Source organism: Stenella coeruleoalba, assembly GCF_951394435.1.
Source record: "Stenella coeruleoalba genome assembly, chromosome: 4".
NCBI classification, from domain to species: Eukaryota; Metazoa; Chordata; class Mammalia; order Artiodactyla; family Delphinidae; genus Stenella; species Stenella coeruleoalba.
In genome coordinates this window covers 114,893,724-114,920,345 of record NC_137149.1, presented here as the reverse complement: position 1 = coordinate 114,920,345, position 26,622 = coordinate 114,893,724, and the positions used below count along the sequence as shown (strand labels likewise).

The following is a 26,622-nucleotide window of genomic DNA, read 5'->3' as shown; positions in this document are numbered from 1 at the left end:
AGCATACCATAAAGAGCAGACCATAAAGAGCAACCATAAAGAGCAACATTCTCCTAGCACCAACAAGACAACTCCTTAAAAGATAACGTTCCTTCTTAATGTTGTAAGGGGCCACAGTGACCCATGACCCACTACTCGCTTTGTATGTATACACCTGGATTGTGTAAACTGTCAGTAATATGTATGTCATTTGATGGACAACTCTCTGTCTCAAAACATTATGTAACTATGCTTTGACTTTTAATGGGTAGAATAGTTTTTGGAGCTTTCTGAGAGGCTGTTCCTGGCTTATAATCCTCACTTTGTTTCGAGTAAAATTTTCCATTTCTTTGTTAGATCAACATTAATTTTTCGTTGACAAATGGAAGTTACAGTGAATTAAGGACACATTGTGTTTTGACGTTGGAAAAAATGAGATATTATTAACACTGTAGTATCTGTGATAGGGGCTAAGCACTGTGCTTGGAACTGTATAAATGGTGACAACACTCATAGGAAAGATGGCACTTCAGACCTGAATCTTTACCAGGTGAACTGTTTAGCCGAAAGACAGGTTCTCTGCTCTCCTCTTACTCCTCATAGGTAAACAAGTACAAGAATCTTCACCAAAAATATTTTAATCATGCAAATACGAAGTGTCAGACACTTTTATAAATATAATTTCTTCATAGGGCTATGTTTATTTAACTTGTTTTGTCTATCACTAGAGCATTATGTAGACATAAGATTTTAATCATCTTTCCTGATGATGACTAAGTTTTAATTCCCCATACTTATCATATATGCGTTTGGTTCTATAAAAACACAATTTGGAGGCTGCCTTTTGGACAGAATTCCACAGAACCATATTTCTGTACCTAACCCATTGTTTCTGCTTATATTCCCTTACTATGGGTATTGATGACTTTTAGTGGCAATTATATATTTCTCTTTATTTCTAACTTTTGACCCAGACACAGTAAACATGACATAGCACCTACTCCTGCATGTCTAGGCCTACACAAATTGGTGAGGCAAAGATAAGCTTGTTCTACTTCTTCCTTCTAAATATTCACTCTTACCTTTCCATAGAGCACCCTTTTCCCCCACTCACTGTTATTCCTGGAAATCAAGGTCTCCTACGGAAGCACACCTCTTAACCTGACAACCTCACTCCCCACCAACCCACTCCAATATAACCTCATGAAGTTCAGAATTCTATTTCTTAAGACCATTGCTCCCCCTGGTTTATACTGGGTAATCATAGATTATTTCTACCCTAAAGTGTAAGCAAGTCCTTTAACCTATCAAGTACACCATCATCTTTGTCCCCTTGTAATAGGCAAGAACCTTTGTATTCTAAGTTAATCACTAAAGGGATGTTGCCTATAAGTTTAAATTATACATAATGGCCCATCTCTGGGAACCCTGCCTCCCAGGTAATGAGCATTAAGCTAAAATACCTTTGTTTAGCTCACAGGAAACATCCTGACCAGGCCCACCTGTGAATGACTGCAGGGAGGAAGAAATTAACACATTCCCCTCCAGAGGCTGATGGGAACCAGGAAGTGTTTGATTTTACTGCCTCCTCTTTTAATATAAAAGAAGCCTGAATTCTAACTCAGGCAAGATGGTTCTTTGGGACACTAGTCCACCATCTTCTTGTCTGGCTGGCTTTCCGAATAAAGTTGGTGTTCCTTGCCCCAACAACTCGTCTCTCGATTTATTGGCCTGCTGTGCAGCAAGCGGTACAATCTTGGACTTGGTAACACCTCCAATTATTTTGAAAAATGTTAACCTTTGGAAAAAAGACTTGCTGAACGATTTGAATAACAGTATTTTAATGTGTTATTAAAACAGTGACTATGTATGTTAATAATACTTCAACAAACTTGAATTAGACAAAAATGTGACTAATATTTGCTGGGTGCTTTGTAGAGACCACCCTGTACAAGAGCATTACATGCATATTTCGTTTAGTCAAATAGCTCCCTGAAATTAGAAATAGTAACAGTTCCATTTTTACAAATGAGGAAACTGAGCCCTAGAGAACTTAAAGATCACTCCCTTAGTAAGATGCAGAATTCAAACCTCCATGACTAATTCCAGAACCCTGGCTTACAGTTTACTATACCTGTTAAAATACATGTCAACATAATAACTAAATGTAGTGTGTGAACCTTGATTGGATCCTAGATGATGGAAATAAAAGCGGCAAAAAAGACATTTGGGGGACAATTTGGAAATTTTTTGCAAATATGGAATTACTATTAGTTTTCTTAAGTGTAATAATATAATTGTAGTTAGGTAGGAAAATGTCCTTATTTTTAGCAATGAAGTATTTAGGAATGAAGTTTCATTATGTCCTCAACCTACTTTCAAATGCTTCAGTTAAAAAATGTGTGACACACACACAAGCATGCACCCTCACACAGAGCAACTAACTGTTGGCATAATGTTAACCGCTGTTGAATCAATGTGAAGGGTACCTGGATGTTCACTGTACTAGTCTTTCAACATTTCCCTAGGTTTGAAATTTTTTTAAATAATATGTTGGGGGAAATGCACATTTAGACAAGCCTCTTAAGAAATAATTCATAGAATCTCAGGAAATTTTAAAGATTTAAAATTTTCATGAGATTTTAAAGATCAAGTGGAGTCTTACACCATCTTTTTCTTTGCTGCTACTTAAATGATTTTATTTCACCAACGGTATAAACAAGATTACACCATACACAATGTACAAATAAGCATTAAAAACTATGAAAGTGTATGTATTGTAGTATCAGCATAGGGACTGGTATTAACAGAAAATTTTACTTTCCTTACAGTTTTACAACGATCGTGTATTTTCAGAAAAATGTCATAAAATTTTCTTTTTCAATTCCACTTAAAAAAAAGAAAGAGAGAGAGAGAAAGCCCTAAAAATTCCTATTGCCTCCTGTCCCTCTGGTGAAAACTGTATGTCCTGGAAATCAGTCTTTATTCTGTTCGTGTCCCTCCGCAGGTGGAATTTTGAGCTATAAATAGGAACCTGGGATTCCACCGCTGGTTCTGTGCACGGAGTTGTGCTGCAAACAATAATTAAGCACGACCGAGAAAAGTTAATGTTTTACAAAGAAGCAAGTGGCGGCCGAAAACAGTTCGATTCTTGGATTTGGAATGCATCCTTTGGTGCCCGAATCTCCGGCCAACCTAGAACGCGAACGCAGGTTACGGGATCCCCAGGCACAGCAGCGTTCCCAGAGGCAGCGGCGGCCGGAGGCTGGTTTTCAGGGAGTATAACGTCCCCCTCCTCCTCGGCCATTCCGGATCTAGGTGTCGGGGCATCTGCCAATAGTAAGCGAGAGGCGAGGCCAGTCCATCCTGCCCCCTCTGCCAATCGGGAGCGAGGGGGCGGGACCGGGAAGGCCTGCCGCTGGCCGTGGAGCCCTGGAGCTAGGAAGAGGGGTCCGCCCTCTGCGCCTCGGCTAATTGAAAGCGAGGGGCGGGTCCCGGGGTGGGTCCCGGAAGGCGGTGCCAGGCGCAGGTGCGAAGGCTGGGCGGTAGGGCTGCGGCCTCCGCCGGCGGGCAGTATGGAGGACGTGAGTTCGCGGATGCTGGTGGCGAGCGACAGGCTCGGAGCCCACTCTTCCGGTGCTGGGCGCGCTGGGCGGAGACGGGGGTGGGGGCAGCCCTGGCCGGAGGGGCGCCTCCTGCGCGGGGCTGCCCGGGCGCGGGGTTATGGGAGGAGGCACCGGGGTGGCGTCGGGGTCCGGGGCAGCGTCGGGGTCCACGCCGGCCCCGGGCTTATTTTCCTGGCGGAAGGCCGGGCGGGCGCCAGCCCGGTGCGGGCGCGTGTCGAGTCCCGGAACTGGGGCGGCCCGAGGTGCGCGCGGGGCCCCGGGCGCGGGGTCGCTCGGACGCCCTGGCGCAGGGGCGAGTCCCCGTCCTCTTGGGTCCCGGCCTTGGCCCTGAGGGCTGTGACTTGGAGCGGCTGCGGCAGACCTGTTGTTATCACCACCCGAAAACCCACATTGGAGAAAAACAATGTCGTGATGTTTTGAATCGAGGCATGGTAGGAGTGAAGGGATTTTTAAATCTCTTTACTTAGATGGATCCAAACCAGATTATTTAAAAACCAGTGCACTAGTTACAGTGTATATAGTGTACAGAGTGAAGAGTAATTGCAAAAATCTTTGCTTAAATGTATTAAAACATTTTTAGGAAAAGAATGTATTTGTGCCCAGAATTAACTGGGTTACCCATTGGCACAAAATTCTTGCTCTTGAAAAATGCAAAGTTGATAGTTATATTAAAGCACTGATTTGAGTTAATAGATTAATAGGAATATTACTGTGATCCTACCACTGAATGAGGTGCATCAGGCAAGACACATGAAACAAAGTTCCAGCCCTACACAAGACCTTAGATTCTTGTGCAAATAGTGACTATAGTTCAATTATCTTGACTAAATAAAGACCGAACAATTTCTAATGATAAGACTAAAAAATTCTATTTTTTTTTTCAGTTGAGAACATGGAAAGCTAACTGTAACACCTGGAAGTAGATTTGAGACTCATATATATTTAAAGAAAAACTGATTGTTTCTAAATCTTTTAAGAGTGAGATTCATGAACTGACAATGTGTGGAGAAAATGAGTAAGAGGAAAATTAGAGACACATCAAAATGTGTGCAGTAAATGCTTCTTGGTTGGTGCTAAGCTGCCCCAGGGTTCTTGGGTCTGTAGCTTTTAGCGTTAGGATTAGTACAACCCTAGAAATTTGTTTCACCAAACAGTTGGAGAGTAATGTTTCACCAATAGCTACATAGCTTTAGATCTGAGCAAGTCGCCTGCTTTTGGTATTTTGTGGGTATGGTTTCTACCACTCAGTAGTAAGCTAAAAACTGTGTGCCATGTCTTAGGCCCAGACACCTAAATGAGTTAAAAGAGGCAAAGGCTTTTTAGTTAATGATTCTTTGTTTGCCAGTGGGTGAACCAATTGTGGCTACTTTAAGGAAGAAAGGGATTTATTTGAAAGGATATAGGGTAGATGAACACCTAGGCCTCTGAAAGGATCCAAACAAGGGCAGCTCAAAGGATCCAGAGACAGGGGTCCTTTCAGAATCTGTCCTGGGATGGATCGCCTCAACCATGGACTCCGTTTGCTTTGCTGCTCTGAGAGAGAGTTGGATTGGCCCAGCCCTTTTTGGTTCCATGACCACCCCAGGACAGAGGGTGAAGAGCATCAAAGGATGTTCCCCTTGAGACTTAATGCAGAGGTAGACATTGGGTCCCCAAAGGAAGTAGCTATTGTCACAAAAGAAGAGGGAGGAGATGGTGTGGAAAAAACAACAGCTATCTTCACTTGCAGATGGTGAGTTCCAGAGGGTGCTGTTTGTATGGTTTTCCCACATTTCTTATAGGCTCCAAAGGGCAGTGTATTTGATGTAGTCACCAAATACACTGTATTTCATGAACATTGAATAAGTGACATAGAAACCATATTGTCCCCAGCCCCTTCAGTGTAGTCAGGGAAAACAAAAGGCATACACATAAAGGAAACAATACAAGGCAGCATAAGAAAGATTCCAAATTAATATTATGGGCAGTAATTTATTAGGAGTTTTAAAGTAGAAAGAAAACACTTGGCAGGACAAGTTTTATAGAGAATGTAAGTTTTGGTTGGACTTCGAAAGATGAGTTGGATTCTGAAAAAGATAAGAAAGGGTATTTGTGGGGTATTCCAGAAAGCTCATGCAGGCTAGAGGAGAAGGTGCATGAAAGGGAACGAGTGGGAGATAAAGTAGACTGTTGTCTTACAGTCAGGGTTTCAATGCTACCTTTTAAAAAGTTCCCAGATCCCAACTGTTCAAGAAGTTGGGCCGTCTTTCATTCACTCAACACACATATTGAGTACCTGCTGTGTATCAGGTACTAAAGGTACAAAGAACGTAGTATAATGTAGAGTCCTGCCCTTGTGAAGCACACCTTATTCGAACCACTTTGATACCTTGTCCTTCCTTCTGCCTGAAAGAACCAAAAACCTGTATATAATATATGAAAAAACAGGCGCAGCCGCCACCGGAAGTGGACTTCGCCTGCCAAGATCGGTTTCACGGGGAAGGTTATCAGGAAGGCTATGAAGAAGGAAGTAGTTTGGGTATGATTGAAGGGAGACAGTATGGCACGTTGCATGGAGCTAGAATCGGATCTGAGATCGGGTGCTACCAGGGTTTTGCTTTTGCTTGGAGATGTCTCCTGCACGGCTACGCCACTGAGAAAGACAGCAAAAAGATGAAGGTCTTAGAATCGTTGATTGGAATGATTCAGAAATTCTCTTATGATGACCCTACTTATGATGAAGACTTAGAATTAGAGGGAAATTTAAGCAGCTTTGTTCATGACTAAACGTCCAGCCTGACTTTAAAACTAGTGCAGAAGGTTCCGGACTTTCATTTTGAGGATGACAGACGCACAAAGACAAAACATCAGGGAACAGATGTTCGCTTGTCAAGTGTTTAAAAATGTGATTAAAGGCAAAACAATGATGGGGGATTCATTGTTTTGCAGGGAGGGTTCCAGCTTGGCCGGTGAAAGGGCTTCCTTCTCCCGAGGGCTTCCTTCCCCCGAGATCTGCCAGGTAGCCTCGGTGCCCCCCACGGTGCCCCTCCACACAGGCCCGCCCTTTGTTGGGCCCTGTCTGCTCTGCAGCGTGAACGCGGCCCTGGCAGAGCCCTCACCAGTCTGATTTTCTCTGGTCCAGGGTCCAGGCCCCTGGCTCATAGGTTCTTGTCACCTGGCAGGCCTGGCTGGATCTAGACTCAGGTTGGCCCTGGATAGGATAAACCTCCCCTTTACCCCCCTGGGCTTTGGTCAGCTCTCAGAGGGACAGTTTTTTTTTAAATGAGAGCCACAGGGTTGACACGAAGCAGGTTAATGGGAAGGAGTGATGCGTACTGTGACATTTATTGACCCTTGAGATGTGCCAGTGCTGTGACCTGCTTCTCATGTTTTATTTAGTCCCTTCAAAAGCCCATGAGGTAGGCGTTATTCCCATTTTATAGACAAGGAAACTGAGACTAGCCCAAGAAACTGCCTGGTCCAAGGGCAGTGGACGGCAGAGCTGGGACTCCAGCCCTGTCTCCTGCTGCCTGCTCTGGAATGCGTAGTCGCACCCACAGTCTCGGGGTCCCTGCTTGCAAGTCCCCGCTATGCCCCGTGGAGCCCTGGGGCATCTCATGTGGCCATGGACGTGGGCGTCTGGCTGAGAGGAGGAGAGGCCAGCCCTGTCCCCAGGGAGCCAGGACTTGCTCTTCCTCTGTCCCCGGGTGGGTGGGGCTCTGCAGCATCAGAAATGGTCAAGGGGTGGAGACTTTAAGGTCACTGTTGTATGTGCAGAAACTTTGGAGCCTTACTGCAGCCTTCCTTTTAGTGTGAGTTGTTCTGTCTTCTGCCCGGACTTAAAAGGCATCATCTAGATGTACATGGTTCGTGGCCTCAGGTGCGCCTTTGTCACAGACACCAGCAGTCTCTGGCTGGTGCGATGGAGGGGCTTTTGTTGTCGTTTTCCTGGGTGATTTTTTGTGCTTCCTAAGCTATCTGTTTGGATGATGTATTATTTTTATAATTGGAGAAAAAAATAAAGAGTATATTTTAAAGCAAAAAAAAAACCCCAAAATGAAACAAAACAAAAAAATATATGAAAAAATACTTGTTGAGATCACAGACATCAGGTGATGAAGGACAGTGATCTTGGAGAGATGGGAAGCAAATGACGTGAGCCATATGATTGCCCCAGCTCACTGCCTTGAGAGAGTTTTCGGGGTGGGCAGAGGAAGGGGGACCAAGTGGGGCTTCAGTAGACCCCGAGTTGAGGAGATGGAGCTGAATCTGGGGATACCGAAGCAGCTGGAGTTCACAAGACAGAGAACCCAGAAAGGAGAGCGCTGTGCAGAGGGAGAGCTCGGAAGAGGTGCAGAGTCCCCTCAGGTATTCAGCTGAGTCCTGTTCTTCGTGCCTCTGAGGAAACTCCCTGAGGACTGGGGAAAAAAACACTCAGAAAGACCAGAGGGAGCAGTACTGTCATGCAGGGCCAGGAGTAGTGCCTGTTCTTCCAGCCAGACTGGAAACCTCATAATCATAGGGTATTAGGTTTTCAGAAAGGTCTTGCATCACTTGTGGGGAATAATTAGCACTAGACCAAACATGGTATGGTCCCACCTAAGAAAGCACCTTAAAAGAAAGACCAAAAAGATCAAACTGTTTCAAGTGACTTAACTGAATCCCAGAACAAAGCTCAGTAATATAGGAATACAAAAATGTCCAGCACCCAAAGAGGTAAATTTTGCAATGTCTGGCATCCAGTCCAGAATTACCAGGCACTGCTAATTATGTGATTTAGCGGAGGTGTTAGGTAATGCTATGGTGGTAATCATTTTGCAATATATAAGTGTATCAAATCAACTCATGGTATGCAAACTTACACAATGTGACATGTTAATTATATTTCAATAAAGTGGAAAAAATGGTCAAGCATGCAAAGAGGCAGGGAAATATGACATAATGAGTCAATTAAAACTGATTCAAAAATGACATGCTAGAAATAGCAAACAAGGACATTTAAAAAAATTATTATAACTGTTTTCTATATGTTCCAAAGGTTAAAAAGACACATGGGAGATATAAAACAAACCCACTCAAAGTTGCAGAAATAAAAACTACAATGTCAGATGAAAAAGGAACAGCATTGAGGCATCAGAGAAGGCAGCATTTTTGCTAAGACAGACACTTGACAGGTGGGGAGGGATGAAGAGGCACAGAGACTGGAAGGATGGCCTGGAGAGGTTCATGGACATTAGTTAAGGGAAGAGCCGTAGAGGTGGGACAGCCTATAACTGAGAAAGCTAGAAACAGAGGAGTCTTGAAGAGATTAGAAATCATCAGAATTGCTCCATGAGTTATGGCAAACTAAACAGGAAGCTATCTAGGCATTGAATAAAAAAAATTGCAGCAGCATTGAATGCCTGGGAGTGGAAATTGAGAAGCCCATTCCAGATCTGATCATTTCCCAGATTGCTGTATTATCTTTTTAATCCTGGTGCACAGCAGCCTGCCCTTACACCATTGGTCCCCCTCTCTACCCCTTCCAAAGTGAAGAGCCCATATCCTCTGTCTCCAAATCCAATTCTCAGGCTTCCCCTTTTCCCACTAAATTTTCATTTCCCTCTTGTTCTAGTGCAATTATCTAACCTAAATTTTTTGCATCATTTGTGCTATTCATTTGCTAATTTATTATGTACTGCCCCATAATATGCCACACACTATATTCTATTTTGCATTCTTATATTGTTCAATCCTGCATGCCTTTATCCTAACCTCCCCGATGAAAATGTCATCTCCTTTTGAATAGGGACTGTGTCTTACATTCTTTTATCTCAGGAACAGTTTTCAGTAAGGCTCTGAGACTGAGAGATTATTTTATGCACCAGATACCTAAGATGCTGTTCCTGTCAAGACCCTAACTTTAAACATGACTAACAAGATTTTGAGGTTGCAGCTCAGCCTTTGCTGGCTACTTCAGTGACATGGCAACTAGTTGTTTTCATTGAGAATCTGGTATCTACAAACTGAAATCTCGAGGGTCTATCAGGGTGATCTGTTTCTATTAACACTCTAACATATTTCTCTCATGATTGAAAGTTTGTTTAAGACCTCTTAGTAATGCCTCAACCAGCTTTCCAAAATTTTGTGGAACACCGAGATATAGTTTAAGAATTGCAATCATATGTAATTTTTATCAATAATATAAATAATGTTGGGGACTACCCTGGTGGTCCAGTTGTTAAAACTGCGCTTCCCACTGCAGAGGTCACGGGTTTGATCCCTGGTAAGGGAACTAAGATCCCACATGCTGCACGGCACAGCCAGAAATGTAAATATATGTGTGTGTGTGTGTGTGTGTGTATAATGTTAAATAAATCAATATCTAAGTTTTGAGGGCTTGAAGAAAATTATTTGAAATTAATGAGATTAATAATTGATAATTAATGAGATTATTTATACATAATCTCATTTTGACTTACCTCATTTTGAGATAAAGAATTAAGATTTCTTCTACTTGTTTTAATAATTGTTTTTACCAGTTTACAGTAGTCATCAAGAAGTTTATGGTATTTTTTCAAAATTACCTTTAGGTAGGGAGTGTGTTTTCTTGCCTATAATTTGTGTAATGAATTTTAAAGCTTTATAGTTTAGTAGATTTGTCTTGGAAACATAATCCAGAGAGTGGTGATTATAGCTTGCTTTTTTCTGCACCTCAGGGTTCCTTGGATCTCATCCAAAGTATTGAAGATGACCCCCTTCTGGACACCCAGCATCTCCCACATCACTCATTACACGCTCATTTTAGGCCCAGATTCCAGGCTCTTCCTACAGTCATCATTGCACATCTTCTCTTGTTGATACATGTAAGTTGACTGGGAGAAAGTGATCCATCCAAAGGCAATGTTTTTCAAAAATTTATAACCTCTTCAGAGGGCAGTTTGGCTATATCTATTAACATTTAAAGTGTGCATACATTTTTACTCATATCTCTACTTCAAATAATTTATTGTAGACATATTTGCACACATGTAAGGATATCGTTTATGATACCAATGTTGTCTGTAATATGAGGAAACTACAATCTGCCACCATCCAGAAGATGCTTTGTATGTCCTGTCCATATGAAGGAATGCTTATACAATATTAAAAGAGAAACTTAGAAGAGAAACTTGGGGTGGATGTGTACCCTTCACGGTTCATTGTTGAATGGAAAAAAATGAGGTTTACAGTGGTGTGTACAGAATGTTCCTGTTTGTACATTTTAAAAGGGTGTTGAGAGAAGTGTGTATATGGGTGATGTTGTGACTTATAAGAAATATATTTGGTCGTTCAGATGATCAAAATATAGTTCTCATATGTCTTTGGTCTTCATCCATGGTTTCTGGCTCATAGCTCCCAAAACCCTTGGAATTTCCTGAGTGATAAGAGCAATGGGAGCATCTTTTGTTATAATTTTTGGTCTTTTGTCCTCAGTCCCTAAAATCGCTTCAAAGTCATAAAGGTGAAATGGGTGTGATATTCATAACAACCCCTTTCCACCACTGCTGTATTTATGTTGGTGAGGTGACTCTGGAAAGCACCTAAGGATGGGGGCTTTTGCCAGGGGAACCAAGCAGGAACAAAGGGTTGGAACTTTCAGTCCCACGCCCTGGCCTCGGGATGGGAAAGGGGCTGGAAGTTAAATCATCCACCAATGGCCAATGATTTAATCAACCAGGCCTATGTAATGAAGCCTCCATAAAGACCCAAAAGGAGGGGGTTCAGAGAGCTTCCAGGTTGGTGAGCTAGAACACTTGTTATGAACCGCTGCCAGGCCCCCAGACTCCACCAGGATAGAAGCTCCTTTGTTTGGGAACTGGCAGGAAGTATGTCTTCATCGGGCTATTGATTTGTATCTTTCAATATCCTTTGTAATAAATTGGTAATGTGGTGAGTAAACAGGTTTCCTGAGTTCTGTGAGCCAGTCTGGCAAACTAATTGAACCCAAGAAGGAGTTGATGGGAACCTCTGATTTATAGCCTGTCAGTCAGAAGTGCAGGTAACAACCTGGATTTGCAAGTGGTATCTAAAGTCCAAGGAGGGGGTTGTGGGAACCTCTGATTTGTAGCCAGTGGGTAAGAAGCACTGGTGACAACTTGGACTTGCAGTTAGCATCTGAAGTGAGGGCAGTCTTGTGGGACTGAGCCTTCAACCCCTGGGATCTGATGCTCTCTCCAGGTAGTGTCAGAATTGAGTTGAGCTGTCTTCTTCAAGACACCCATTTCACCAGTTGAGCTCCCAGTTGGTGTCAGAGATATGCCGCCCCCCTCCGCCGTCCCCTCCCCCCCACAAACACATTGGAATTGGTACTGGAAACTTTTAACATTTATTCCTGTATTCTGTAATAGAATATTTCCAGAAGCATTCGCAAGACCCTTTTTTAAATTTATTTTTTATTTTTATTTTTATTTACTTATTTATTTTTTGCGGTAAGCGGGCCTCTCACTGCTGCGGCCTCTCCCGTTGCGGAGCACAGGCTCCGGACACGCAGACTCAGAGGCCATGGCTCACAGGCGCAGCCGCTCCGCGGCATGTAGGATCCCCCCGGACCGGGGCACGAACCCGTGTCCCCTGCATCGGCAGGCGGACTCCCAACCACTGCGCCACCAGGGAAGCCCTACAAGACCCTTTTAATGCTAGTTGCACTGAGCGCCTCAATGGAAGGGACACCTAATATATTTTAATGTTTACTTTTTGTACTATTTGAATTTTTTTTATCATATGCATGTATTACTTTTTAAGTTATAAAAACAAAAAAGATACAAATAAATCTACATATGTTGACATGGAAATTTATCTATTTATTTACACCTAGGAAATAGTGTTAAGCAGAGAAATCAGTGTACTGTTGCCCCATGTTTTATATGATGAAATTACAAATGTCTGGGGATTTTTAAAAATGTGTGTTGCAACCACTAGATAAATAAATCCTGGAGATCTAATGCATAGCATAGTGATTATAGTCAACACTAATATTATAAATTTCAAAGTTGCTAGGAGACTAGATATCTTAATTGCTCTCACCACAAAAAAGAAATGGTAATTATGTGACATGATACAAGTGTTGGCTAAAGCTATGGTGGCCATCATTTTGCAATATACGAATGTTTCAAATCAACACATTGCACACCTTAAACTTATACAGTGTTATGTCAATTATATCCCTCAATAAAAATAAATAAAGTTCAACGTCATAAAAACAAAACAAGACACATGTATGAATGGTCTTGTAGGCTTACTGGGGGCTCTGCTCCAAGTCTGTTAATTATTTCCTCATTTTGGTTACTGCAGTCTCAAACACTAGGGGCTGTAGTTGTTCTTTGCGGCAATGTGAAAGATCAAAAGAAGGCAGATTCCCGCCACTCCTTGGGTGTTCATTAGGGGGTGGATGTGGTTGAGGACTGGCCCAGGTGCTGCTCCAGTGAGGTGCACTGTGGAAGACTTGTGCTCAGAACTGAGTGCATTGAGGACAGAGGTGCACCTGTTTTCCTCATGTAGATCTAGTAAGTGGCCTGATTCTGCCATGGCTTCCTGATCCCCAAATAGCAGCTGAAGCGCTTCTTTCCTTGTGCCTCTTTGTATTGATACAATTTATAAATTATATAATTATAAATTATATAAAGAGTATAACATACTCTTTATGTATGTACAGTACACACACACACCACTTAAAAAAAACTTTTTATGTTAAATTGCCTGCCTTTGATACTGTGGGATTGATTGCCCTAATTTTAGGACTAAGAAAATCTTATGTTAAAGAACAAGAAAACCTAATGTCTTTATATACTACTTTGTATAAAATGGATCAGTTGGGTTCAATGTACAGTATGTTACAGTAGAGGGAATATGTTGACTTTTCCACTTTTACTTTATGAGGATGTGCATCTTGAGCTGCTATAGCAAATATTACTGCTCTTGACAAACCACATAAATTTTAAATAGATTTATTACATGCTAAGATTGGCTGCTATTGGATGCTTGGTGATGGATGTTAATGACAGCATTTAAAATTTTCTTTGATTTTTTTTAAAAATTATAGAATAATACTGCCTTATGGTTAACAAGTAAAACATTACCAGAGTATACAAAGATATAATCTTCCCTTTTCTCTGCTTCACCCCTTCTCCCTGAGTTAATAAATGGGGTCAGTTCACTGTATCTCTTTCAGTGTCTTTTGTTAAGTTCATACAAATGTATACAAAAAGATTACCACGTTATAAAAGGATGTCCCCCATTTCCAGAAAAGAAAAGATTGGATAATATGGTATTTATTACTCAACAGCAGTGTTCCTCAAACTTGAGCATGCACCAGATACCCTGGCAGGCTTATTACACTACAGGCTGCTCGCCACATGCCCAGAGATTTTGATTTGGGGCCTGAAAATTTACATTTCTAACTGGTCTGGAGATCACACTTTGAACTACTACTTTACACCTTACTTTCTTTAATCTTAACATATCATAGGTATCCACCCAAACTAATACATAGAGCTTTAGTTAATTCTTTTTTTTTTTTTTTTTTTTTTTTTGTCTGTGTTGGGTCTTTGTTGCTGCACTTGGGCTTTCTCTAGTTGTGACGAGAGCGGGGGCTACTCTTCATTGTGGTGCACGGGCTTCTCATTGCAGTGGCTTCTTTTGTTGTTGAGCACGGCCTCTAGGCATGTGGGTTTCAGTAGTTGTGACACCAGGGCTCAGTAGTTGCGGCTCGTGGGCTCTAGAGCACAGGCTCAGTAGTTGTGGCACACAGGCTTAGTTGCTCCATAGCATGTGGGATCTTCCCAGACCAGGGATTGAACCCATGTCCCCTGCATTGGCAGGAGGATTCTTAACCACTGTGCCACCAGGGAAGTTGCCTAGTTAATTCTTTTATAGCTGAATAACATTCTATTATGTGAGTGGGTATACCTTAATTTATTCAAATATTCTGCTATGGATGCATACATATACTTGGGCAATTTACAGTCTTTTTCAAATACAGAGAACACTGCAGTAAATATATGTGTCCATATATCCTAGGTACTGTGCTTTTACTTCTGAGTGATAGGGTCCTAAGGTAGGATTTCTGGGTCAAGATATTTCCAAATTATTTTTCAGCAGCACTTCCCAGACCAGTCAGCATTTTATGAGACTGTCTGTTTGCCCATATGTTGACATCAATCTTTTAAATTTTTGTCAATCTAATTGGATAGTTATTCTTGTTCTCTTAAAACTGAAGCTAGAAATAAACTTTTTTAATTCATGATTTTTATTATTTAGTTTTGAGGTGCTAAATTAACTGTTTTTACTCTTTTTAATAAAAGAGAAGTGGGCAGGAAATTGAATTTAACATTAAGTACTCATCTTTGTTAGATGGGATTTGGGGTGATTTTTATTTTATTTGTGATTTTATCTGCTTCCCAAATTTTCTGCAAATTTTTCTCCAGATTATCTGTTTAAAAAGTTTGTAAAAATGGCAAAAAAGAAAGTATTTTTAAACTCATAAAAGTAGGATACTGAAAGTCATAGGTATAAGAATATGTGCTGGGGATGGTCATTATTGTTTCTTAAATCCAAATATTGAATATTAATTCTACTGTTTTCCTTTCCACCAGATTGTGTTTGTTATTTTAGCATTTTTAACAGGTGTGCTTTGTTCTTACCCCAATCCAATTGAGGACAAGTGCCCAGGAAACTATACCAACCCATTGAAAGTTCAGACAGTCATAATCCTCGGAAAAGTTATTTTGTGGATTCTGCATTTCCTCCTTGAACGATACATCCAGTATCACCACAGCAAAGTAAGAAACCGAGGCTATAACAAGATCTACCGGTCAACAAGGCATCTTAAAAGCCTTGCGCTGATGATACACTCCACTGGTAAGCCCAGTTGTCTCACTCAGCTATTCGGCGGCTTGCTTGAGTGTAATAAATGACAGCAGAAAGAAAATGTTAAGTTTGATTTTATAATCAAATACATGCTCTCATTTTTGTGAGAGTGACGCAGCCACTAAAATTAGGATCACCTTAATGTCTTGAAGTTTTTCTTATATTTCCCTTTGAAATCTGTATTTGTTATGTAAGGGAGGAAAAATATTCCCTCTGCCCTTCTAGGTTCTTGCCTGAGATTCCACCAAGAAAGGACAGATTAACAGGAGAAAAACGAATAGAAGTTTAATAACATTATACCTCCTGTATACATGGGAGAGACCCAGGAAAGCAGAGTAACTCCACAATGACCTAAGCCACCCTCTCAAATAATATCTCCAGCTAAAGACCAAAGAAGATGGGGAGGGTTGTGGGAGGGGCGATAGTTCTGGGAGGTGACCAGGAAAAGCACAGTAAACAAGGGTAAGTTTGTTATGCTTGCCTTCTGCATTGATTAGAGTTGCTAGAGATTTAGAGTCATCCTGGTACAGAGAGGGATATAACCTTACAAATGGAGATTTCCCTTATAATTGTAAATGTCTCTTATAAAAGGTAATTCCTACTTGGTTTTCAGAGCTTCATCTGTGTCTGCCGTTTCTTAAAAATAATCAGCTTAAAATAATCCTTAAGACAAAGGAGGCATATTTTGGGGTAGCATTTTCTGTCCCCTTCATTATGAGCAAGTCACCCCTGTGTGAAATGTGGACTTTTTCCGCCTTTTGATACTAGCAGACTTACTCATCGCAAGGAGATATACAGCTGACACTAGTTGATACTTGTAGGATGAGGGGATTGTTTTATTTTAAATGAAGCTCAGTGCTTTTCCCACAGTAAGAGAAAGACTGTTATATAATAAGATGTATTACTAAAGCAGAAAACCTGGAAAACAATTTATGAAGGCAAGGTCAGAAAGTCCATCCAGGATGCAGACAATTTAAAGGCTTAATGGAATTAAATTGAACTTCTTTAGGTATTTTTGCCTAATTGTCAAGGTTTCTACCTTTTCTAAAAAGCCCTCTTTTTCAATTTGAGTCCAGAATAAATGTTTGAACATTTTGAAACCAAATTAGAAATTAATTTTTCCCCAGAAAAACAGCTCTACAGAATTTAATGTTTTTCCTGTGTTCTGGTAGTGCATTTTCTTAAAGGGCAGGCTCTGAGTTCATCTGCTCAGCGAGGCTGTCAATGGGAGCGGGAGGGCCCAGCGGTTGCAGAGAAAGAAGCGTTGTATTGGAGTGGCTGGTCTTGAAGCACCTCCAAGGGGCGGCCTTTACTGCCCCCTGAGGAAGAGTGCGGTTTCTACTTCTACTGCTGATTGCAGTACTTGTTTTTGGCCAGGAGATGTCCCTATAATCTTTGCGCCTCTGACAAAGAGAAAAGCAGAAACCTGTTTGTATACTGACCAAAATAATGTTCAGTTTCTCCACTGATGGTCTGGAAATAGTATTTTTGAGGCCCACCAAGAGATTGTCTAATCTTTGCCTTTCCTCTGACTTTCAAATTATTGCTACACATGTGACCCTTAATCACAGTCTGTTTCTAAACAATTGGACCCTCAGTTTAATCACAGGCGGCATCACTTTTAAGTTACTCATATAAGGACCCAGAAAATCCAGGAGAATTGGGGCAGGTGTTTACTTTGTTTCTATTTTCTTTAAATATTTTTTTTTCTTATTTGAAGAAAAAGAAGGTAAATCTATGAGGGTATAGAACTTCCAGCTAATCCGAAGGGTGTAACCATTCTTTTTTTTTTGCCTGTGATAGTATTGCTGGGTATTGTCTGGCTTCATCCTGATGCTTGTTGTTCTCTGCAGAGAGAAAAATAAATTGATTTTACTTTAGTTTGTGGAGATGGGAGAAGGGCTTTTCTTTCCTTCCAAATAAGTTGAAAATATTTATCTGATTTATCTGTTCTCCTTCCTTAGATCGAAATACATCCTGAACTCTATCAAATGTTATTAGCTGCATAGCAAGTTGCATATTTGTTCTTTTCATTGAAGCGAAAACTTGACCCTTGGAGACATGGTGCTGGGCAGGGTGTTCTCATGATGTCCACAGTACTTATCATTCAGGGGAATGTCTTACTTCTGCAGTCTCTGCTGCCAGCCTGCAAGTTCACCCTGTGACCTGCCACACTGCTGACACAGGCCTTGCTCAGGGCATCAGAAATCCTCTGGAAACTGTGTGTTCACTTTCCCTGCAGAGGTTTTTCCCTAGTTTTTTCCTCTCCCTAAAGCTGTAAAGTTATATTTGTCTTGTACACAAAACTAATTCATAAATTGAGCTATTGGTCAACATGCTAAGACACTATGACATTTGTGAGTGTAAGGGGAGGGCGTAGGGATTTGTGCTGGACCACTGCTTTGTGTAGAGGGACTTCTGATAGGTTATTTAAACAGGGTTCTTTGGCTCACAGTCATCCCTTTGTACCAAGAAGCAGAAGGTAAATCAAATGAGCATCTCCCCAGCCTTGATCAGACTTGGATAAATATGTTAGTTTTAGGAAATTCTAAGGTAAAACATTACAGGAATGACTTCTGCCCCTAAACTTTTCTTTGACAGTCTTCAGACTGTAAGTGCAGAATGAGGTTAAAATGGTCTTCAAAAATAAATAATGGATATGCTGAGCAGGGGGGAAACAGCTCATATTTATTGTCACCCCATTTTTCAGACGAGGAGTGGAGGTGTTAGGTCATCTGTACAAGGGCAGCAGCGTGTCCCCGTTTTTTTTCTGGATACTCGCTGCGTCCTTTACTGTGCTGCATGACCAGAAGGGGCCACCGGGTCCTCGTAGAAACTCACTCCTTGAGTTTTAAAAAAGTCCAGATTCTTACGTATTTGTGTCATGGGGCATCATTTGCTCTTAGCCGTGTTACATTTGATTTCCATCCTCTACCTTCCTTCGTCGCCGCGTAGCTGGGTGGGTGCCCGCGCCCTCGCGGTACTCCTGCGGGGGCTGCGCCGGGGGCAGCGGCGCGGGCTCCGGGACTCCGTCCAGCCCACGCACGCACGCACGCTGCGTCTCCTCCCCGCAGGCAACACGGCGCTACTCTTCCTGCTCTGCCTGCAGCACTCCTTCCCCGAGCCCAGCGCGCTGTACCTGGACCTCATTCTGGCCACCCTGGCCGTGGAGCTGGTCTGTTCCCTGACGTGCCTGCTCGTGTACACAGGTGAGAATGACAAGGAGCCTGTTCTTATAGAAAGGCCTTTCATTGCTGGTCGCATCCCCACCTGAAGCCCAGCCCATTACCTTCCTGGCGGGAAACCTTTTCTACGTGGCCGTTACCCTATTGAGCACCCATACCTCATTGCTGACCACATCCAGACTTCTGTAATTTCAAACCACCAGGAACATACCGGTGAGTCGCATTTCTAAAGTTGTGTCATCAGTAAATTCTTATCAACTAGAATGAAGGCTTTCCATTAAAAAAAAAAAGAAAATGAAAAAATAAGATCTACAAACTTTTGCATCCTCAAAAGCAACTGAGATGTAACTCTGGCTTTAAATTAAAATATAGCTAAATATAGGACTTCCCTGGCTGTCCAGTGGTTAAGACTCTGTGCTTCCACTAAAGGGGGCATGGGTTCAGTCCGTGGTAGGGGTAAGATCCCACATGCTGTGCAGCAAAATAAAAGTAAAATAAAATAAGTAAATAAGTTAATACATGCAAAACTGCATTTAGCCCAAACTTGATTTTGATAAACCATTTAAGAACCCACTTCTTTCTAAATTTAGAACTGTCTGAGGATTGTTCTGTCTGGCTGTCTCTCAAAACTCTCAGTGGTAAAATTAAATAAGCTTCAAACATGTTAACATGAAAAATAGATGGAAGGATACCTGAAGAGAAAAAACTCCATGCCCGGAAGAAACAAGATTTCATTCCTGCTGCAGTACTGACATGCACTAAAATCTGTAATAGCAGCTAATTTGGTGGCATTGAGCAACAGTTGTTTTGTGACAATAAAATACCTTATCTGTCCATTTTGAAAGAGATAATTTCTTCAGTTATGAAGGAAAAGTCACATGGGCCAAAGCTTGTGTTTCATTTTCCTGTTTTGTACCTCTTCTTAAGCCTTCTAGGGCAAATGTTGACTTTGTTCAGTGTATCGCAAAAAATTTAAGGTTGATTCCCTGATACATGCATTTTTCTCGCTTCTCTATATTAAAAAGATTTAAAAGATTCCTAGTTTTGGTAATGCTGATAGGAACTCTTCATGATATGATTCTTTGATATACTAATTCTAATCTAAATTTGACTAATTTGTCTGCAGTAAAGTAGTTAATCTCTAAAAGTCAAGATAGACTCTTCTCATTGGGCACCTGACTGCCCCTGTAGGAAAAAACTAGGGAAATAAAACTTAAAAGCTTTGTGGTGATTTGATTAGCTTTCCATTTGTTTAAAAATAAGCAACGGGGCTTCCCTGGTGACGCAGTGGTTGAGAGTCCATCTGCCGATGCAGGGGACATGGGTTCGTGCCCCAGTCCGGGAAGATCCCACATGCCGTGGAGCGCCTGGGCCCGTGAGCCATGGCCGCTGAGCCTGCGCGTCCGGAGCCTGTGCTCCACAACAGGAGAGGCCACAACAAGTGAGAGGCCCGCGTACCGCAAAAAAATAAATAAATAAATAAGCAAGGATTCAAAAAATGCCACTCAGTTACCAGCCTTCCAGTAGCCCTGATGTTTGGGCTTCAGCTCAGGAGGAAAGGACTGTAAGGGGCAGCAGGCCCATGTCCAATGTCCTGCGGTTTAGTGAGAGCTCTTCTTGGCTTATTGTGGTGGAAAGGAAGAGTGGAAGATTCTCATTTCATGTAGATTGCACTGGTGTTATTGCCTGGCCTGTGATCTGATATATGCTGACTGCATGGAATTTAATTTATTTTAAAATTAACCACAAACACGAGAAACTATCACAACATTGTAAATCAACTGTACTTCAATTAAAAAAGAAAAAAGGAACACCTTCAGGAAAAAAAAACCCACAAAGATGAGTCTGAAAGATGGACATTTTTCTGTTGTTGAGCTATTGTCTTTTATTTCTGCCTCTTAACTTTTACTTTAATATCCTGTAACTGTTATTTCTTTTTGCCCAGTTCAAGAAACTTAAACTTGTTCCAAGTTTCTTCATTTATCTTGGAGTTATTATATGGAAGACATCATTATAAGGAAATGCCATATGAACGTAACTCCAATTTATAGGCAAGCCTCATGAGACAGTCGAGTCTCAGCCTTCATCTCCTGAGTGGCACTGTACACAGTGGCTCGCTCCCTCCTTGAGATGCGTTCTTTACTTGTCCTGGGAAGCTGGTTTCCTGGCATCCCGCCTGGCCCCCTGATGGCCCCATCTTCTCTTTTGTTGAGCTCTCCCGGCCTGCGTGGTGGAGCCCAGCGCTCAGTCCCTGTCTGCCCTTGGGTGGGCGCGCTGTTCTCGTGCCATCGGAAGCCAAGGGGCTATTCATATCTTTTTTTTTTTGAAGTATAGTTGATTTACAGTGTTGTACTAGTTTCAGGTGTACAGAAAAATGATTCAGATGTATATATTCTTTTTCAGATTCTTGTCCACTATAAGTTATTACAAGATATTGAATATAGTTCCCTGTGCTATACAGTAGGTCCTTGTTGTTTGTCTATTTTATATACGGTAGTGTATATCTGTTAATCCCAAACTCCTAATTTATCCCTCCCTGCACACCCCGTTTCCCCTTTGGAAACCATAGTTTGTTTTCTGTGTCTGTGAGTTTATTTCTGTTTTGTAAGTAAGTTCATTTGTATCATATTTTAGATTCCACATATAAGTGATAATCATATGCTATTTGTCTTGCTCTGTCTTATTTCATGTAGTATGATAATCTCTGGGTCCATCCATGTTGCTATAAATGGCATTATTTCATTCTTTTTCATGGCTGAGTAATATTCCATTGTATATATGTGTCACGTCTTCTATATCCATTCATCTGTCAGTGGACATTTAGGTTGCTTCCATGTCTTGGCTATTGTAAAAAGTGCTGCAATGAACCTTGAGGTGCATGTATCCTTTTTTTCTTTAAACAGCTTTATTTATTTTTGGCTGCATTGGGTTTTCATTGCTGCGTGCGGGCTTTCTCTAGTTGTGGCGAGCGGGGGCTGTTTTTCATTGCATTGCGAGGACTTCTCATTGTGGTGACTTATTCTGTTGTTGTGGAGCACAGGCTCTACGTGCACAGGCTTCAGTAGTTGTGGCACGTGGACTCAGTAGTTGTGGCTCGGGGGCTCTAGAGCACAGGCTCAGTAGTTGTGACGCATGGGCTTAGTTGCTCCGCTGCATGTCGGATCTTCCCAGACAAGGGCGGGAACCCGTGTCCCCTGCATTGGCAGGCAGATTCTTTTTTTTTTTTTAATCATCTTTATTGGGGTATAATTGCTTTACAATGGTGTGTTAGTTTCTGCTGTATAACAAAGTGAATCACTTATACATATACATATGTTCCCATATCTCTTCCCTTTGCATCTCCCTCCCTCCCACCCTCCCTATCCCACCCCTCCTGGTGGTCACAAAGCACCAAGCCAATATCCCTGAACCATGCGGCTGCTTCCCACTAGCTATCTACCTTACGTTTGGTAGTGTATATATGTCCATGCATCTCTCTCGCCCTGTCACAGCTCACCCTTCCCCATCCCCATATCCTCAAGTCCGTTCTCCAGTAGGTCTGTGTCTTTATTTCTGTCTTACCCCTAGGTTCTTCATGACATTTTTTTTCCTTAAATTCCATATATATGTGTTAGCATACGGTATTTGTCTTTCTCTTTCTGACTTACTTCACTCTGTATGACAGACTCTAGGTCCATCCCCCTCATTACAAATAGCTCAATTTCGTTTCTTTTTATGGCTGAGTAATATTCCGTTGTATATATGTGCCACATCTTCTTTATCCATTCATCCGATGATGGGCACTTAGGTTGTTACCATTTCCTGGCTATTGTAAATAGAGCTGCAATGAACATTTTGGTACATGACTCTTTTTGAATTTTGGTTTTCTCAGGGTATATGCCCAGTAGTGGGATTGCTGGGTCATATGGTAGTTCTATTTGTAGTTTTTAAGGAACCTCCATACTGTTCTCCATAGTGGCTGAACCAATTCACATTCCCACGAGCAGTGCAAGAGTGTTCCCTTTTCTCCACACCCTCTCCAGCATTTATTGTTTCTAGATTTTTTGATGATGGCCATACTGACTGGTGTGAGATGATATCTCATTGTAGTTTTGATTTGCATTTCTCTAATGATTAATGATGTTGAGCATTCTTTCATGTGTTTGTTGGCAGTCTGTATATCTTCTTTGGATAAATGTCTATTTAGGTCTTCTGCCCATTTTTGGATTGAGTTGTTTGTTTTTTTGTTATTGAGCTGCATGAGCTGCTTGTAAATTTTGGAAATTAATCCTTTGTCAGTTGCTTCATTTGCAAATATTTTCTCCCATTCTGAGGGTTGTCTTTTGGTTTTGTTTATGGTTTCCTTTGCTGTACAAAAGTTTGAAGTTTCATTAGGTCCCATTTGTTTATTTTTGGTTTTATTTCCATTTCTGTAGGAGGTGGGTCAAAAAGGATCTTGCTGTGATTTATGTCATAGAGTGTTCTGCCTATGTTTTCCTCTAAGCGTTTGATAGTTTCTGGCCTTACATTTAGGTCTTTAATCCATTTTTAGCTTATTTTTCTGTATGGTGTTAGGGAGTGATCTAATCTCATACTTTTATATGTACCTGTCCAGTTTTCCCAGCACCACTTATTGAAGAGGCTGTCCTTTCTCCACTGTACATTCCTGCCACCTTTATCCAAGATAAGGTGTCCATATGTGCATGGGTTTATCTCTGGGCTTTCTATCCTGTTCCATTGATCTATCTTTCTGTTTTTGTGCCAGTACCATACTGTCTTGATTACTGTGGCTTTGTAGTATAGTCTGAAGTCAGGGAGCCTGATTCCTCCAGCTCCGTTTTTCGTTCTCAAGATTGCTTTGGCTATTCGGGGTCTTTTGTGTTTCCATACAAATTGTGAAATTTTTTGTTCTAGTTCTGTGAAAAATGCCAGTGGTAGTTTGATAGGGATTGCATTGAATCTGTAGATTGCTTTGGGTAGTAGAGTCATTTTCACAATGTTGATTCTTCCAATCCAAGAACATGGTATATCTCTCCATCTATTTGTATCATCTTTAATTTCTTTCATCAGTGTCTTATAATTTTCTGCATACAGGTCGTTTGTCTCTTTAGGTAGGTTTATTCTTAGATATTTTATTCTTTTATTCTTTGCAATGGTAAATGGGAGTGTTTTCGTGATTTCACTTTCAGATTTTTCATCATTAGTATATAGGAATGCCAGAGATTGCTGTGCATTAATTTTGTATCCTGCTACTTTACCAAATTCATTGATTAGCTCTAGTAGTTTTCTGGTAGCATCTTTAGGATTCTCTATGTATAGTATCATGTCATCTGCAAACAGTGACAGCTTTACTTCTTCTTTTCCTTTTGGATTCCTTTTATTTCCTTTTCTTCTCTGATTGCTGTGGCTAAAACTTCCAGAACTATGCTGAATAAGAGTGGTGAGAGTGGGCAACCTTGTCTTGTTCCTGATCTTAGTGGAAATGCTTTCAGTTTTTCACCATTGAGGATGATGTTCGCTGTGGGCTTGTCATATACGGCCTTTATTATGTTGAGGAAAGTTCCCTCTATGCCTACTTTCTGCAGGGTTTTTATCATAAATGAGTGTTGAATTTTGTCAAAAGCTTTCTCTGCATCTATTGAGATGATCATACGGTTTTTCTCCTTCACTTTGTTAATATGGTTTGTCACATTGATAGATTTGCATATGTTGAAGAATCCTTGCATTCCTGGAATAAACCCCACTTGATCATGGTGTATGATCCTTTTAATGTGCTGTTGGATTCTGTTTGCTAGTATTTTGTTGAGGATTTTTGCGTCTATGTTCATCAGTGATATTGACCTGTAGTTTTCTTTCTTTGTGACATCCTTGTCTGGTTTTGGTATCAAGGTGATGGTGGCCTCGTAGAAGGAATTTGGGAGTGTTCCTCCCTCTGCTATATTTTGGAAGAGTTTGAGAAGGATAGGTGTTAGCTCTTCTCTAAATGTTTGATAGAATTCGCCTGTGAAGCCATCTGGTCCTGGGCTTTTGTTTGTTTGGAAGATTTTTAATCACAGTTTCAATTTCAGTGCTTGTGATTGGTCTGTTCATATTTTCTATTTCTTCCTGATTCAGTCTTGACAGGTTGTGCATTTCTAAGAATTTGTGCATTTCTTCCAGATTGTCCGTTTTATTGGCATAGAGTTGCTTGTAGTAATCTCTCATGATCTTTTTTATTTCTGCAGTGTCAGTTGTTACTTCTCCTTTTTCATTTCTAATTCTATTGATTTGAGTCTTCTCCCTTTTTTTCTTGATGACTCTGGCTAGTGGTTTATCTATTTTGTTTATCTTCTCAAAGAACCAGCTTTTAGTTTTATTGATCTTTGCTATTGTTTCCTTCTGCTAACTTTGGGGTTTTTTTGTTCTTCTTTCTCTAATTGCTTGAGGTGCAAGGTTAGGTTGTTTATTCTAGATGTTTCCTGCTTCTTAAGGTGGGCTTGTATTGCTATAAACTTCCCCCTTAGAACTGGTTTTGCTGCATCCCACAAGTTTTGGGTCGTTGTGTCTCCATTGTCATTTGTTTCTAGGTATTTTTTGATTTCCTCTTTGATTTCTTCAGTGATCACTTCATTAAGTAGTGTATCGTTTAGCCTCCATGTGTTTGTATTTTTTACAGATCTTTTCCTGTAATTGATATCTAGTCTCATGGCATTGTGGTCAGAAAAGATACTTGATACAATTTCAATTTTCTTCAATTTACCAAGGCTTGATTTGTGACCTAAGATATGATCAATCGTGGAGAATGTTCCACGAGCACCTGAGAAAAATGTGTATTCTGTTGTTTTTGGATGGAGTGTCCTATAAATATCCATTAAGTCCATCTTGTTTAATGTATCATTTAAAGCTTGTGTTTCCTTATTTATTTTCATTTTGGATGATCTGTCCATTGGTGAAAGTGGGGTGTTAAAGTCCCCTACTATGAATGTGTTACTGTCGATTTCCCCTTTTATGGCTGTTAGTATTTGCCTTATGTATTGAGGTGCTCCTATGTTGGGTGCATAAATATTTACAATTGTTATATCTTCTTCTTGGATCGATACCTTGATCATTATGTAGTGTCCTTCTTTGTCTCTTCTAATAGTCTTTATTTTAAAGTCTATTTTGTCTGATATGAGAATTGCTACTCCAGCTTTCCTTTGCTTTCCATTTGCATGGAATACCTTTTTCCATCCCCTTACTTTCAGTCTGTATGTGTCTCTAGGTCTGAAGTGGGTCTCTTGTAGACAGCAAATATATGCATCTTGTTTTTGTATCCATTCAGTTTTTTGGTGGGAGCATTTAGTCCATTTACATTTAAGGTAATTATCGATATGTATGTTCCTATTCCCATTTTCTAAATTGTTTTGGGTTCGTTAATATAGGTCTTTTCCTTCTCTTGTGTTTCTTGTCTAGAGAAGTTCCTTTAGCATTTGTTGTAAAGCTGGTTTGGTGGTGCTGAACTCTCTCAGCTTTTGCTTGTCTGTAAAGGTTTTAATTTCTCCATCAAATCTGAATGAGATCCTTGCTGGGTAGAGTAGTCTTGGTTGCAGGTTTTTCTCCTTCATCACTTTCAGTATGTCCTGCCACTCCCTTCTGGCTTGCAGAGTTTCTGCTGAGAGATCAGCTGTTAACCTTATGGGGATTCCCTTGTGTGTTATTTGTTGTTTTTCCCTTGCTGCTTTTAATATGCTTTCTTTGTATTTAATTTTTGACAGTTTGATTAATATGTGTCTTGGCGTATTTCTCCTTGGATTTATCCTGTATGGGACTCTCTGTGCTTCCTGGACTTGATTAACTATTTCCTTTCCCATATTAGGGAAGTTTTCAACTATAATCTCTGCAAATATTTTCTCTGTCCCTTTCTTTTTCTCTTCTTCTTCTGGAACCCCTATAATTCGAATGTTGGTGGGTTTAATGTTGTCCCAGAGGTCTCTGAGACTGTCCTCAGTTCTTTTCATTCTTTTTTCTTT

At 41.0% G+C, this 26,622-nt stretch overlaps 1 protein-coding gene across 6 annotated transcripts in view; it reads left to right on the top strand.

Moving 5' to 3' along the window:
• The first annotated feature begins 3,409 nt into the window (after positions 1-3,409).
• Positions 3,410-26,622, top strand: part of TMEM192 (transmembrane protein 192) — a 29,848-nt gene continuing 6,635 nt past the window's right edge. For 2 of the 6 annotated variants that reach the window (XR_013828254.1, XM_079920863.1), the window contains exons 1-4: positions 3,643-7,952; positions 10,283-10,429; positions 15,197-15,461; positions 18,545-18,679. Coding sequence is in view for 5 of the 6 variants with exons in the window: in XM_079920863.1 (XP_079776989.1) it covers positions 7,749-7,952; positions 10,283-10,429; positions 15,197-15,461; positions 18,545-18,679 (751 nt within the window). In the remaining variant the exon portion in view is untranslated. Of the gene's footprint in view, positions 3,564-3,626; positions 7,953-10,282; positions 10,430-15,196; positions 15,462-18,544; positions 18,680-26,622 lie in introns of those variants that run through there. The other 4 variants (XM_079920865.1, XM_079920866.1, XM_079920867.1 and 1 more) reach the window with 4 other exon arrangements.